Source organism: Stigmatopora argus, chromosome 12 (genome assembly GCF_051989625.1).
Source record: "Stigmatopora argus isolate UIUO_Sarg chromosome 12, RoL_Sarg_1.0, whole genome shotgun sequence".
NCBI classification, from domain to species: Eukaryota; Metazoa; Chordata; class Actinopteri; order Syngnathiformes; family Syngnathidae; genus Stigmatopora; species Stigmatopora argus.
Window position 1 is genome coordinate 12,571,428 of NC_135398.1, and position 12,712 is coordinate 12,584,139.

The 12,712-nt window shown below is 36.6% G+C and overlaps 1 protein-coding gene across 3 annotated transcripts; it reads left to right on the forward strand.

Annotated features, from left to right (window-relative positions):
* The first annotated feature begins 3 nt into the window (after positions 1–3).
* exoc3 (exocyst complex component 3) lies at positions 4–12,614 on the forward strand. Of its 3 annotated transcripts, none has more exons than XM_077615290.1 (16): positions 4–193; positions 2,555–2,748; positions 3,094–3,313; positions 3,477–3,649; positions 4,776–4,988; positions 5,208–5,386; positions 5,564–5,680; positions 6,384–6,501; positions 6,838–6,963; positions 8,334–8,434; positions 8,594–8,704; positions 9,151–9,292; positions 9,407–9,529; positions 11,130–11,291; positions 11,389–11,510; positions 11,646–12,614. In XM_077615290.1, exons 2-16 carry the CDS (start codon positions 2,605–2,607, stop codon positions 11,848–11,850), a joined length of 2,256 nt encoding a protein of 751 aa, XP_077471416.1. In that variant the 5' UTR covers positions 4–193; positions 2,555–2,604; the 3' UTR covers positions 11,851–12,614. The 3 variants fall into 3 exon arrangements, with proteins under 3 accessions (XP_077471416.1, XP_077471417.1, XP_077471415.1); XM_077615291.1 differs by lacking the exon at positions 4–193 and adding an exon at positions 692–796; XM_077615289.1 differs by lacking the exon at positions 4–193 and adding an exon at positions 741–873.
* The last annotated feature ends 98 nt before the right edge of the window (positions 12,615–12,712 follow it).

Genomic DNA, 12,712 nt, shown 5'->3' on the forward strand with positions numbered 1-12,712 from the left:
CAACTCGCCACAGGGGATCTAAAACTACACAACACAACACAACCTGGCATTTTAACAAGTATTAAACTGTAGCACATCATCATTTCTATTTGGCACCATCCGGTCTTGTGGATGGGGAAATTCAATTCAATTTTATTAAATATGATCATATTGTCTGGCTTGACGTTAACGGGGACAACAGCGTGGAATTTAGGTAGGGCGAACCCATCAGACGGCAGCGATATATATATTTTTTATGTCATATGCAGGCAAATCCAACAAAAGAATAAAAAGCGGACATGCATAGATATCACATTTATGGATATCTAAAGGCAGATTGGACGGTGTAGATAAATTGCGGCCATCTTGCGCCCGAATACTGCTAGTGGGTTCTCGTGCAACGAACGTAAGGTGACTGATTTTCTATGCCAAATTCTTCTAATTAGCGTATTTCTGGATTTACAAACAGTTTAGTTTATATATTTTTTTTCAACATTAGCCTAGCAATAACTCAGGCTGATTGTTGCAAAAATATTATTAAAATATTTTTTTATTGAAATATGTAATTATATTATATTTTAAGTATATATGCTACATTTATGAAAAAAAGAGGAATTTGAGAATTGGTTAAAAAATTGAGCAACTACTGTATAGTAGTCAGAGTACAGGCTCTGTTGACCATAATGTGTTTATCGGGTGGCTCTGACCCAAAATGGACGACGAGTGACTAATTCTGCCGTTATTACTTTACAGGGCGCATTAGATATCTAGAGTTATATATATTATACCTACAACTACAATAACACAACCTAGAAAGGTATTTAAACTAGTTACTTTGTTTCCGAATATATGATCTGCTTGTTGTTTCCAGCAATGAATCCTTAGGACCGAAGTGTAAGCATTTTTTTGTTCTTTTCATTGCTAGGCTTTATACTAGATATTTATCGTCTTTTAGTCGGTCTTTAGCTGAACATCTTTTAAAATTAAGACATCAAAATGCTACTGGCTTTACAAAAAATAATATCAGGGGAATAAACAAATTGTATTGTTTTTTGTAGACGCGTTGGTGACCAAAATACCGTGAATAGCCTCAACGTTGGATCTCAACTATTTAAATCTAAACAAACTACATTTTCTGTTAACAGTAATATCGCACTTTTTCCCACCAAATATTCTCTCCATTAATAGAATGCTTCATTGAAAAATATTATGCATCACTTTATGTCTGCAAAGTATATCTCTACATTGTTATGATGTATAAATTTTATAAGATTTGGCAGTGGCTCCTTAGCCGGTAACCGGTCAAATAGTCCCAGGGGCTATTTAGCCGGTAACCGGTCAAATAGCCTTTATGGCCCCATATGGCTATTTAGCCGGTAAGAATTCTGTGTGGGGTAAATAGTAAGAAACTACATTTTATAAGGTTTATTTCCTTAATGTGATAATTGATAAGGACCTTTATATAAAGATAACTCTCAACTTTTATGGCATACATTTATTAACAAAAGCACACATAAACATGCACAACAATGGCAACAAAACACAATTCTGTTGTCATTACACATGTTACAAGAAACATTGCCTACAGAACAACAATGGCAATAAAACACAATTCTGTTGTCATTACACACATTTTGTCTTTGGTTTGGTTTTCCTCTCAACACACCCCAAGTGATGCCAATGAAGACAAGCATCACATACAAATGATGGCTTACTTTGGAGGTCATTGCCACAGGAGTTTCACAAGTACACAATTATTTCTTTTCTTGTGAGGTACACTTCTTGTAGCAGCCTCCATGCATCGCTTTTGAAATATCGTCGTAGTTTATTAATGTCAATGTGATCAGATAATGGATTACATTGTGAGTAGAAACAGATAGTCTTCATGAAAGTAACACCTTCATGTGAGTAGAAGCAATTAGTCTACATGAAAGTAACACCTATAAGTGTTAGTCCAGTATGAGTAGAAACAGATAGTCTACATGAAAGTAACACCTTTTTCTAAACGATTCAACCAATCTTATTAAAATTTGATGTGTTATTTTGATAGATTTTAGCATTAGGTGAATAGGGATTTAATGACTATTATTTCACATTGAGTGAATAGTGGATTTTCTAAACCATTCAACCAATCTTATTGAAATTTGATGTGTTATTGCCAATTGATAGATTTTAACATTAGGTGAATAGGGATTTAATGACTGTTATCTAGGCAGTGGCTCCGTAGCCGTAGTTTTTTACTATTTACCCCACACAGAATTCTTACCGGCTAAATAGCCATATGGGGCCATATAGGCTATTTGACCGGTTACCGGCTAAATAGCCCCCGGGATTATTTGACCGGTTACCAGCTAAGGAGCCACTGCCATAAGATTTAATAAGGTGGTAGATGTAGACCTGCAATACAAAATACTGTTTGGAGAAATAGCATCTTAAACTACATTCATTATAGGATAGCATACTGGCTATCCATTTTTAAATGGCTGATGTTTTCAAAGTAATCAGAAATATTCCTTTTTTTGTTTTATTTTTTTTAGAAGAACAACGTGATAACTATACTGTATTCTCCCTCTAGTGTGATTGCAAGAAGCCTATGGAAACAACGTTGTACCACTGAGCATCAGAATGGAGGAGACAAGCCGTGAGGCGGTTGCTACAGCAGTCCAGCGTGTGGCCGGAATGCTGCAGAGATCGGACCAGTTGGATAAAGTGGAGCAGTACAGAAGAAGAGAGGCCAGAAAAAAAGCTTCTGTCGAAGCAAGGCTCAAGGTGATGAGTTTTCATTGTTTTTTAATCTGTCGGAATGGTTGGATTCCTTGATTAAACAAGCCTGGGCAGTAATTAGACCTGGATATGCGTGTCTACTACTCAAATTTAACATCGGTAATTTGCGGTATCGTGACATGAAAAGGTTTATGCTTATCCCGGGTGTCTAAACGTTTGCATGCCACTGAATTTAGCCACCTGTCTCCCATTCAAGTAAACAAGCGTGACATATGAAGGTTTGGCCAGTCTGGGTATTCCATAAATTTTAGAAACACTGAACTTAAGCGATTGTACTGTATTTTGATTCAAATGAAACTGATATTCATGGTTGTTATTTATGTTGCTCAGGCAGCAATCCAGTCTCAGCTGGATGGTGTTCGCACTGGACTAACTCAGCTGCACAGTGCCCTGCTTGATGTAAAGGACATCCAGAGTTCGCTGACTGATGTGAGCAAAGACTGGAAGCAAAGCATCAACACGATAGAGAGCCTGAAAGATGTCAAAGATGCTGTAGTTCAACATAGTCAGCTGGCTTCTGCTGTGGAAAACCTTAAAAACATTTTCTCTGGTAAGAAATACGTACGTTTCCAGCTGAAGTTTGATACAAAAATAGAATGGAAGATAGCGGATGTTTAACCCTGTTCTCTCACTTAAATATGCTAAAAAGCAACTTTACATCATCTTGTGTGAAATATATGAACATTATAAAACAACATTATCTCTCGTCACAGTCCCAGAGATTGTGGCGGACACGCAACAGCTGATAGAGCAGGCAGAGCTGCTTCAGGCCCACAGAAAACTGATCGAGCTGGAGAGCTCCAGAGATGACCTCATGTACGAGCAATACCGTATGGACAGCAAGAACACCAATGACATGCGTCTTATTGTCATATACTTTGAAGATGTAGGTTTGACAGTTGTCTTTTTATGACCACATTTGTTGATTAGAACGTGCATGTTTAAAGTTGCCAGTGGTACCTCTACTTACGAAATTAATTGCTTCCAGAAGTTTATTTCATAACTAGAGGCATATTTTACATTGAATTAGCATAATCATTCTATAATCTTTAATACTACCCACTATAAAACTTTTAAAAATTATACTTTTATATGAAATATGTATTCATGCAAAAAAGAGCAAAAATAGTATTACAAAACTGTTTTTGAAGCCATTTCAATCTGTATGCATGCAAAAGAGAGCAAAAAATCTAACAAAACAATTTTTGAAGCCATTAAAATGACGCCACAACACCGAACCAAACAAAAATAAGACCAAACGCACCTCAGTTCAAACATGCAATCAATCGCGGAAGGGCTTGGTCTAGCTCAGGGGTGCCCAACTCTGGTCTAGATCAAATCTCTCTTTTGCTCGCTTTCTCTTTCTCTCGCTCGTCATTCTCATGGTTCTATGTGGCCTCGTCATGCTCCTCGTGGTCCATTCGCGGGTGCAAGGGCTGTTGGGTCCGCAGCGGCACCCTGTCTGCAGAGTTTTAAATTTGGACATGGGTGTTGCGGAATGAAGGAGTTCAACTACTGAGTATGCACTATGTAGAAAGTGAAGTCTGGGGAAAATAATGCAGCCTTTCCATGTTATATTTACAGAACATAATACATAGTCTCAGTCTGCACCTTGTGGACTTCCTATTTGTGGATCCATTTTTTTTTTCCACCTAGGTCTACAATGTCTTGTGTGTCTGTCTTGCTACTGCAACCAAGGAAATATCCCCAATACGGGATGAAATAAAATTCTAATCTAATCTACTTGGTACACAGTATGTTGAAAGTGAAGTCTGTTGAAAATTATGCAGCATTTCTATGTTATATTTACATGCTATGTCTCCTTCGATCTTACGGCACTTGGATAGATTATTGTATCTCGAAACAATAATTTACATATTAAGGTGCTTTGCAACCTGAAATTTTGTATGTTAGAGCATTTGTAAGTGCAGGTAACATTGTATTTCATCTTTAATTCAGTATCCTCAAGTTTTATTACCAAATGTACCAACCGCCGTTTTCTTTTCTTGCAGGTTCAGCAGTTATCTGATGAGCTTGCCAAACAGTTATGGATGGTTCTGCAGAGGGCCATGGTTACAGTCCGCCGTGATCCTACTATGCTGGTATCAGTGGTTCGTATCATTGAGCGTGAGGAGAAGATTGACCGGCGGATGGTTGACCGGAAAAAACAGACAGGCTTCATCCCACCTGGACGTCCCAAAAAATGGAAAGACAGAATGTTTGAGGTGAGTAGAACTAATGTCATCATGAATGCCATTCTACTTTATTCTTTGTGAAAGTCTTCTCTGTTGTCCCCCCAAAAAAAACTATAGTTACACAGGTGTAAACAAGTTAAAAAAAAATGAAGATTTCATAAGCTTTTGACTTTTTGTGCCCTCCTCTTTTTTATCTGTAATGTTTTGTTATTCCCTCTTATAAAAAATATATTTTTGTTTCTAACGCAGGTATTGGAAGGGACTGTCAGCACCCGAATTGAGGGCACCCAGTCAGTGACCAGAGAAGCTGATAAAATGTGGCTTGTTCGTCTCCTGGAGATAACTAGAAAATATGTTTTAGATGACCTTATTATTGTCAGGAACCTCATGGTTCAGTGCTTTCCTCCACATTACGACACCTTCAACAGGTATCCCATTCTCCTCTCACCTGTTATTCTCTACGCACTGTGCCATAACTTTTATTACCCACAGATTAAAATAGAACATGAATTACTTTTAAGATTGCCAGAAATAGAAACTAAGTGCACATTTGGATGACTGAAAGCTGTTTCATATTCATATTTATTTATTTATTTTCCCCCCAGATTTTTCAGCCTTTACCACAATGCTGTTTCAACTCGTGTCAAAGAACTCGCATCCGAGGACTTGGAGGCAAATGAGATAGTGTCCATGTTAACCTGGGTCCTTAATACCTACAAAAGGTACTACTGTCCTTCTAAACATACAAAACTGCAATTTTTAGAATCTCAAAAGTCTCCACAGGGCCAATGTTGCATTTAGTTCCTAAATAAATTCTGCCAATGAGTTAACAAGAAATCTTAAAATGCCCCAAAACCAACAACCGGTCGGTGCATCCTGTCTCTCTTTCTCCTTTCTCCATTTGAGACACAGAAAAAAGTGGTCTTCATTTCCTTGGTCCAATAAAGTGTGTATTTAGACATTGACAGCGGAGGCCAATACGTGATATACGGATTTGATTGGCTAAAAATTACTTTTAACTAACATTTAAGCATCTTTGACTATAGCTATATTGCCTACTTCCGGGCAATATCAGCTATTATTAAATTGTCTCGCCACAATAACACATTGGGAAACTGGAATTTGACCTTTTTACTTGATTAAGCAAGATTGTTTCTGCTAGGATTCACTTGTTTAAGGTTTTAGCTTCCTCATTTCAAAGCTTGGATTCTTTTATACAATCCAAATCACATAAGCATATACAAACGGTTTGTTAGAAAATGTATTCAGGTTCATGATGACAGTCAGAAAAAGTTCAAAGGGTGTGAATATTTTTTTACAGCACCATACGCATAATGCCAATAGTATGTTTTTGACTGTTTATTCAATGAACATTTTAATGGTTGCCAGATTCAAAAAGTCATTTTGCTTCTGTTTGTGTTTTAGTGTAGAGATGATGGGCCATCCAGAGCTTAGTGCTGAGTGTGACATCAACCAGCTTGAGCCACTTTTACCTCAGTATGTAGTGGATGACCTCCTCAGCAAATATGTCCAGACTTTCACAGTAAGCTCTAACAGGCATTCAATGCATTTTTATTTAACTCACTATGGGGAAAGTGAACCTATACTATGGGTTCGCCGTGGCGACCCCAAGGGGATAAGCCAAAAGTCCAACAACCACCAATGTTGAAATTATCAACACAAGCTTAGGCACCCTCACCGGTTCAGTGTAAAACTAACATGTGAAGTGATATAATAATGTGTGAATAATTTCACACATAAGTCGCACCCCGGCCAAACTATTTAAAAAAAATGCCACTTATAGTCTGGAAAATACGGTATGAATTGCATATTTATTTCTTATTGCCTCTCATGAGATTTTTACTTTTCATCTTTCCAGTCTAATATTACTGGCTGGCTGAGAAAAGCCCTTGAAACAGATAAAAAGGACTGGCAGAAAGAAACAGAGCCTGAAGCTGATCAAGATGGATACTACCAAACCACACTGCCTGCCATTGTCTTCCAGGTAACATATATCAAATCAAATATATATTTTTGACATTGTATTTGTCCAATACCTTCTCAAGAATATTAGGAAGTACGTACGCAGTGAAAAAATACCATATTTTCCGCAATATAAGGCACACCATGAAGACTTAAAGTTTCTCAAAAGACGACGGTGCGCTTTATAATCAGATTAGCCATATCATCAACTACCCTCTACCTACCCTGTCCACCATCTACAAATCCCGGTGCCTAAGAAGGGCAAAGAGCATCATAAAGACAATACACATACACAGCTTCCACCTCTTCAACCTGCTGCCCTCTGGCAGGCGCTGCAGGACCATAACAGCCAAAACAAACAGACTCAAGGACAGTTTCTTCCCAAAAGCCGTCACCATACTCAACTTGAGTTCTGCACCTTGGAGGACCTAATCTAGACTATAATTTCTTATCTTGTACTTGCACTAAAACTCCATAGCCTGCTAACCACTTTTTGTACTTGACTAGTACTTATTTATGAGACGACTTATTCATGTTGACTACTTATTCATGTTGACTACTTATTTATGTTGACTACTTATTTATGTTGACTACTTATTTATGTTGACTACTTATTATGTTGACGACTTATTTATTGATTATTTATGTGTACACTTCATGGTGACGCTTTAAATCTCGTGCTTGTCTCATAAGAATATATTCAATACTATATGGATCAGTATTGGTTAAAATTGACATTCCCTTTTGTGCAGCTTCATCTAGTGGATGCATAACGTAACAGCCAAACACTACTTTTACTATGTCGACTTCACCTTTATAATGCGATGCGCCTTAAATATGAAAATGTTTTTTAAAATGGGCAATCTATTGATGGTGCGCTTTATAGTGCGGCAAATATGGTACTTGCCGATGGTGAAAAGTAAACAACAAATTTCTATGTCATCTTATCACGAGGACAACATTTCAATTGTTCACAGAAAATGGAGCAGCTACTTTTGTGAATAAGATTGAAGTAAGAGAACAGAAATGAACAAATATGTAAAATTATACATGACTATGTAAGATTATATTCTTTCAAAATCTATCTTACTTGTTTGGGTAGTTGACCATTAAGTCAGGAAACTATTAACACATGATATTCAGTTATTGAAGATAAACATGGCAGTGAAGAATTGTCCAATATCTACAGTGAGTATACTTGGAAATTGTCAATTGTCCTCAACTTGAAACAATCATTGGAAACAAAATGTTTTTAATCGAATAATGACATGTTTCCAAAATTGTCATCTTCCACATTGTTTTTATAGGCAGAATCAAACAAACCAGGCAAGCAGATTTATGTGTTATGTTTGACCTGTAATATTTGTCTTGGATCATTGTACGTTTCGTCAGATGTTTGAACAGAACCTGCAAGTAGCTGCACAGATCGACGAGGACTTCAAGGAGCAGGTTCTCAAACTTTGTCTCAAGCAAATGTCTTCATTCCTCATGAGGTATTTTTTTTTATCACAGCATCCATTATCAAGCTAGCTCAGGGACTATCCCTTGATAAAAATGAATGATTTGGATAGATATAGTGTTTTTTTAAGAAAATAAAAAACTGAACAATTCTTGGTGTGTGTGTGTGTGTGTGTGCATGTGTGTGTGTTTAGGTACAAAGAAGAGGCTGTGGGCTACAAAGAGGAACACCTGAGAGATCGACAGTTGCCTCAGTGTTACGTACAATACATGATCGCCATCATAAATAACTGCCAGACATTCAAGTAAGCATTTATCTTACCAGCTAACTAGATTTAATTCTTTTCTAATTCTTTAGTATTAGTCTTAATTCCATTGATGATTAGACGGACAATGTTTGTTGAATGTAATTTGAAGTTGAAACAACTGCATATTTGCTGTCCATTAATGAAGGTCGCATGACAACTACTTTAAAAGCAGTTTGTTATAGCTGCATGTTTATGAACAAAGTTGTAATCACAATTATTGTTTTATATCTGTTGTAATCATATTTATTATTTGAAATGAGCAGATACTGCGTATTTAATGCAATGATTCCCGACAAACATTTAATCGTGGTAGCCAAAATCATGATCACGATTAAATTGGAATACAATTAATTTTGCAGGCCGAGTTTTTTTGATTGTTTCTTTTGCCAATAAACCTGTCATATCAGGCTATTTATGCTCAACACCTGTCGATGTTTGTTCAGAGAGTCCATCAACAGTCTAAAGAGAAAATACTCTCAGTCCTCTGGGCCGTCTGATAGTGATGCCAGCATAGAGAGGACACTCAACGAGGTGGCCAAGGAGGGTTGTCAATTCCTTTTAGATGAAGTTTTCTTGGACCTTGAGGTAGGATGATGACACGTTTTACGTGACGGAAGTCACAAAGTGGCTTGTTTCCGACTTCAGGCAAATACCGTACATCCAATTGCTCAAATATCAACATTAACTTGTCATTTGCAGCATCACCTCAATGAGCTTCTTACCAGAAAATGGCTGACAGGCTCTTATGCGGTGGACACAATCTGCGTGACAGTGGAGGACTACTTTAATGACTTTAATAAGATAAAGAAACCCTTCAATCAAGTAAGAAATAAATGTTTGTCTTTCTGTGGGGAACTCGTTCGTCACATGGTTTTGAGTCAAAACTCCACATTATATGACTCCTAAACTACTTCCAAAATTCTGCGAATATTGTTATTTTTAGAGAAATGGGTAGGCATCGTGAAATTTATTAATTGCATCATATATTAACCTCCACCAAATATCTTCTTAATGTCCTTTTGTGCTCTATTTAAATAATTTCTTGATTGAACAGGTCTAGAGAAATTGGTACAGTATGTGTTGAATATTTTTTTCAGCCACATAATAAATGCAACCATCATTAATCCTAAACATGACATCAAAGGAAGTAGATTTTAAAAAAATTCAGAGGGGGATTTTTTAATACAGTAATCCCTCGAATATCACGGTTAATGTAGACTAGACATGGCCGTGATAATCAAAAAATCGCAAAGTAGGGTCACCCCTATTATAACTTTCTTTTTTCTTTAGTGCTGAGTCCTAGTAAAAAAAAGTGCCTTCCGCTTATGAGTTTCAGCGTGGATTTTCAACTTTAAAAAAATAAAATAAAAATAAATTAATCATTTTTAAATAAATAATTAATAGCAGGGAAAAAATCACACAGTAGTGATTTCGCGCTAAGTGAATATGCGATAATCAAGGATTACTGTATTTACTTTTCTCTCTAGTACACCAAAATGGCTTTAATTTCTCTTTAATATTACTACATAATGGTGAGCAAAATATAAATTGCTGCAATCACATTCCTTAGATTTACCGTCTGAAATCATGGACTTGAAATTCAAACCAAAAAAGATGCCCTGCTATTAAAATGGCTATTAAAATAGCAGGGCATCTTTTTGTTTCCCGAAATTGCTCTCTTTGAAGGTTTGCTGGCCTCAACTGAATGATACACTGAGTTTTTCCCCCTTATTAACTGTACAGTCCTCGACATCTTGTAGCTCTTTATTATTATCCTCTCAGAAGTTAAGCTCAAAACAAAATAACATTCAAAAGCTGAATAAACCACTGAATGCAGTTGGTATTTTAGTTTGTTACTCTTAAAATATAGTTGCATTTCTCCCGTTTGAGTCTGTTTTTAGACCTAAAACCTTTTGATTGACTGTTAAATTCTACAGTATTTAGGGCAGGGGTGTCAAACCCAGTTTGGTTGGTGGGCCACATTCATGGTGACCAGATCTCATGTGGGCCGGACCATTTTAGATATAATATTTAGATTTTTTTTATATAAATGGATTAAAAGACCTCAATATTCAGTTTTTTATAGATCTAAAACAATGTTTATTTTAGCTTTTTTAATTATATTTTTAGATTTTACAAAATGATTTTTGAACTAAAAACACAGAAAAAATTGATTAAAAAATTACAATTATTGATTTAAAAGGGGGAAAATCAGGAAATTTAACATACATCTATACTCTTCATTTGAATTTGATCCTAAAACAGAAAGTCGGCTCTCATATTTTACTTTCCCGGGCCACACACAATGATGCGGCGGGCCAGATTTGGCCCCTGGGCCGCCACTTTGACACATGTGATTTAGGGCATTGCATGTAAACGAGTTTTCGTTATGATTATACATCATCCTATGCCTTGTGTGCAGGAAATGACAAATGAAGCCCTTCGCAGGGTTGTGGTCGACTACATTAAGGCAGTGATGCAAAAGAGGATCACCTTCAGGAATGCGGATGAGAGGAGGGAAGGAGCAGAGAGAATGATCAAAGAAGCTGAACAGTTCAAGTTCCTCTTCAGGAAACTTGCCGCTGTACGTTCTCATAATACTACTGTAGCGAAGTGCTTTGATTTACAATGCGCTCCTGACATTTGCGTGATAATATTAACTGAGGATTATTTTATATTAGGGAGAAGACACAGATCGTCTTTGCGGTGCCATCAGGGCTATTGCTGAAGTCTTTAAGCTGACTGACCCGACATTGCTCTTTCTGGAAGTTTCTACGTTGGTCTCCAAATACCCTGACATCAGGCACGTAAACATTTTGTCCCTCGTTTACAAGTGAACAGATTACGTATGTTGTAGTTTCACAAATTTGCTTCTCCGCTCAATACATAAATCTTTTTCTGCAAGTATTGAATGCTAAATGATTTACAATCATTGTAGGGAAGAGCATATCCAGGCGCTGTTATCAGTGCGTGGCGACGCCAGCAGGGAAATGCGGCAGATGATTATCGGAACCCTCAGCGAGAACAAAGTCTCTTACGGCGGCATCACACAACCCATCTTTAAAGACATCCAAGTGCCCACCATCACCATGACTACCATGACTACCATGACTTCCATGGCAACTGCAAAGCTGCTTAAATAAAGACAATGTTAGCATTTACTCTTTCAGAAAAGATTTTCTGCTCAAGATAGTCACTTCTCTAGTAATCGGATGTTTTCGTGTTCATTTCCTGTTTAATCACCATGTGGAGGCCATTTGAGGAGATAATAAATATGTGATTGTCAAATAATGTATAATTCATCCAAAAGAATAATGGAGGATTAGGACTATTTCCAACACATTATTTTTCTTTTTTGCACTTTCAACTAATTATATATGTATTTTTCCATGTAATCAACTAAAATATTATTAATTGCTTGAAACCTTTTCAGTCTAATGTATGGGTTAGTGAGGGATGTCTTTAGAAATGTGTAGTGTAAGAAAATATTTCTGCTATCTTAAAAACTATTTCCATAAATAGTCCATTGCTTAGTCATGCTTTCGCTGTTATTCAAAACTTTAATTGCAGTCCCATGAAGCAACTACCTAATTAAAATGCACAATATAATTTACATTCGTGCAAAAAATACGTGTTTATGCGTACAGGGAAAAATATATTTGAATAAATAGGACATTTATTTGTACTTTTGTTTGATGGTTTATTTTTTTGTGCATTTCTTTTATCACATTTCATTGTTATTGTTAATGCTGTTGGTATACACTTTGTTTATCCAGCTTTTTAAACATGGATGAGTTGATGTAGTGGAAATAAAAATACCAAAAATTGTGAGAATAGCTCTGTTGGATGGTGAATTTAAACTTGTCAAGTTTTATCCTTTAAAAATAAATTGCAAACCACACGTGTGTATAGGTATTCTAAACTGACTCCATAACCATAAGTCAAATTTCAAGATTTTCCTTTTTGTCCTTCCATACCCATTGTGTCCAGTTGGTGGCAGAGTTT

Coding starts and splice junctions, on each gene's coding strand:
- exoc3 (XM_077615290.1), top strand. CDS start 2,605: ATGGAGGAGACAAGCCGTGAGGCGGTTGCTACAGCAGTCCAGCGTGTG. Junction 8,705..9,150: donor AATAACTGCCAGACATTCAA/GTAAGCATTTAT, acceptor ATGTTTGTTCAG/AGAGTCCATCAACAGTCTAA. Junction 9,293..9,406: donor AAGTTTTCTTGGACCTTGAG/GTAGGATGATGA, acceptor TGTCATTTGCAG/CATCACCTCAATGAGCTTCT.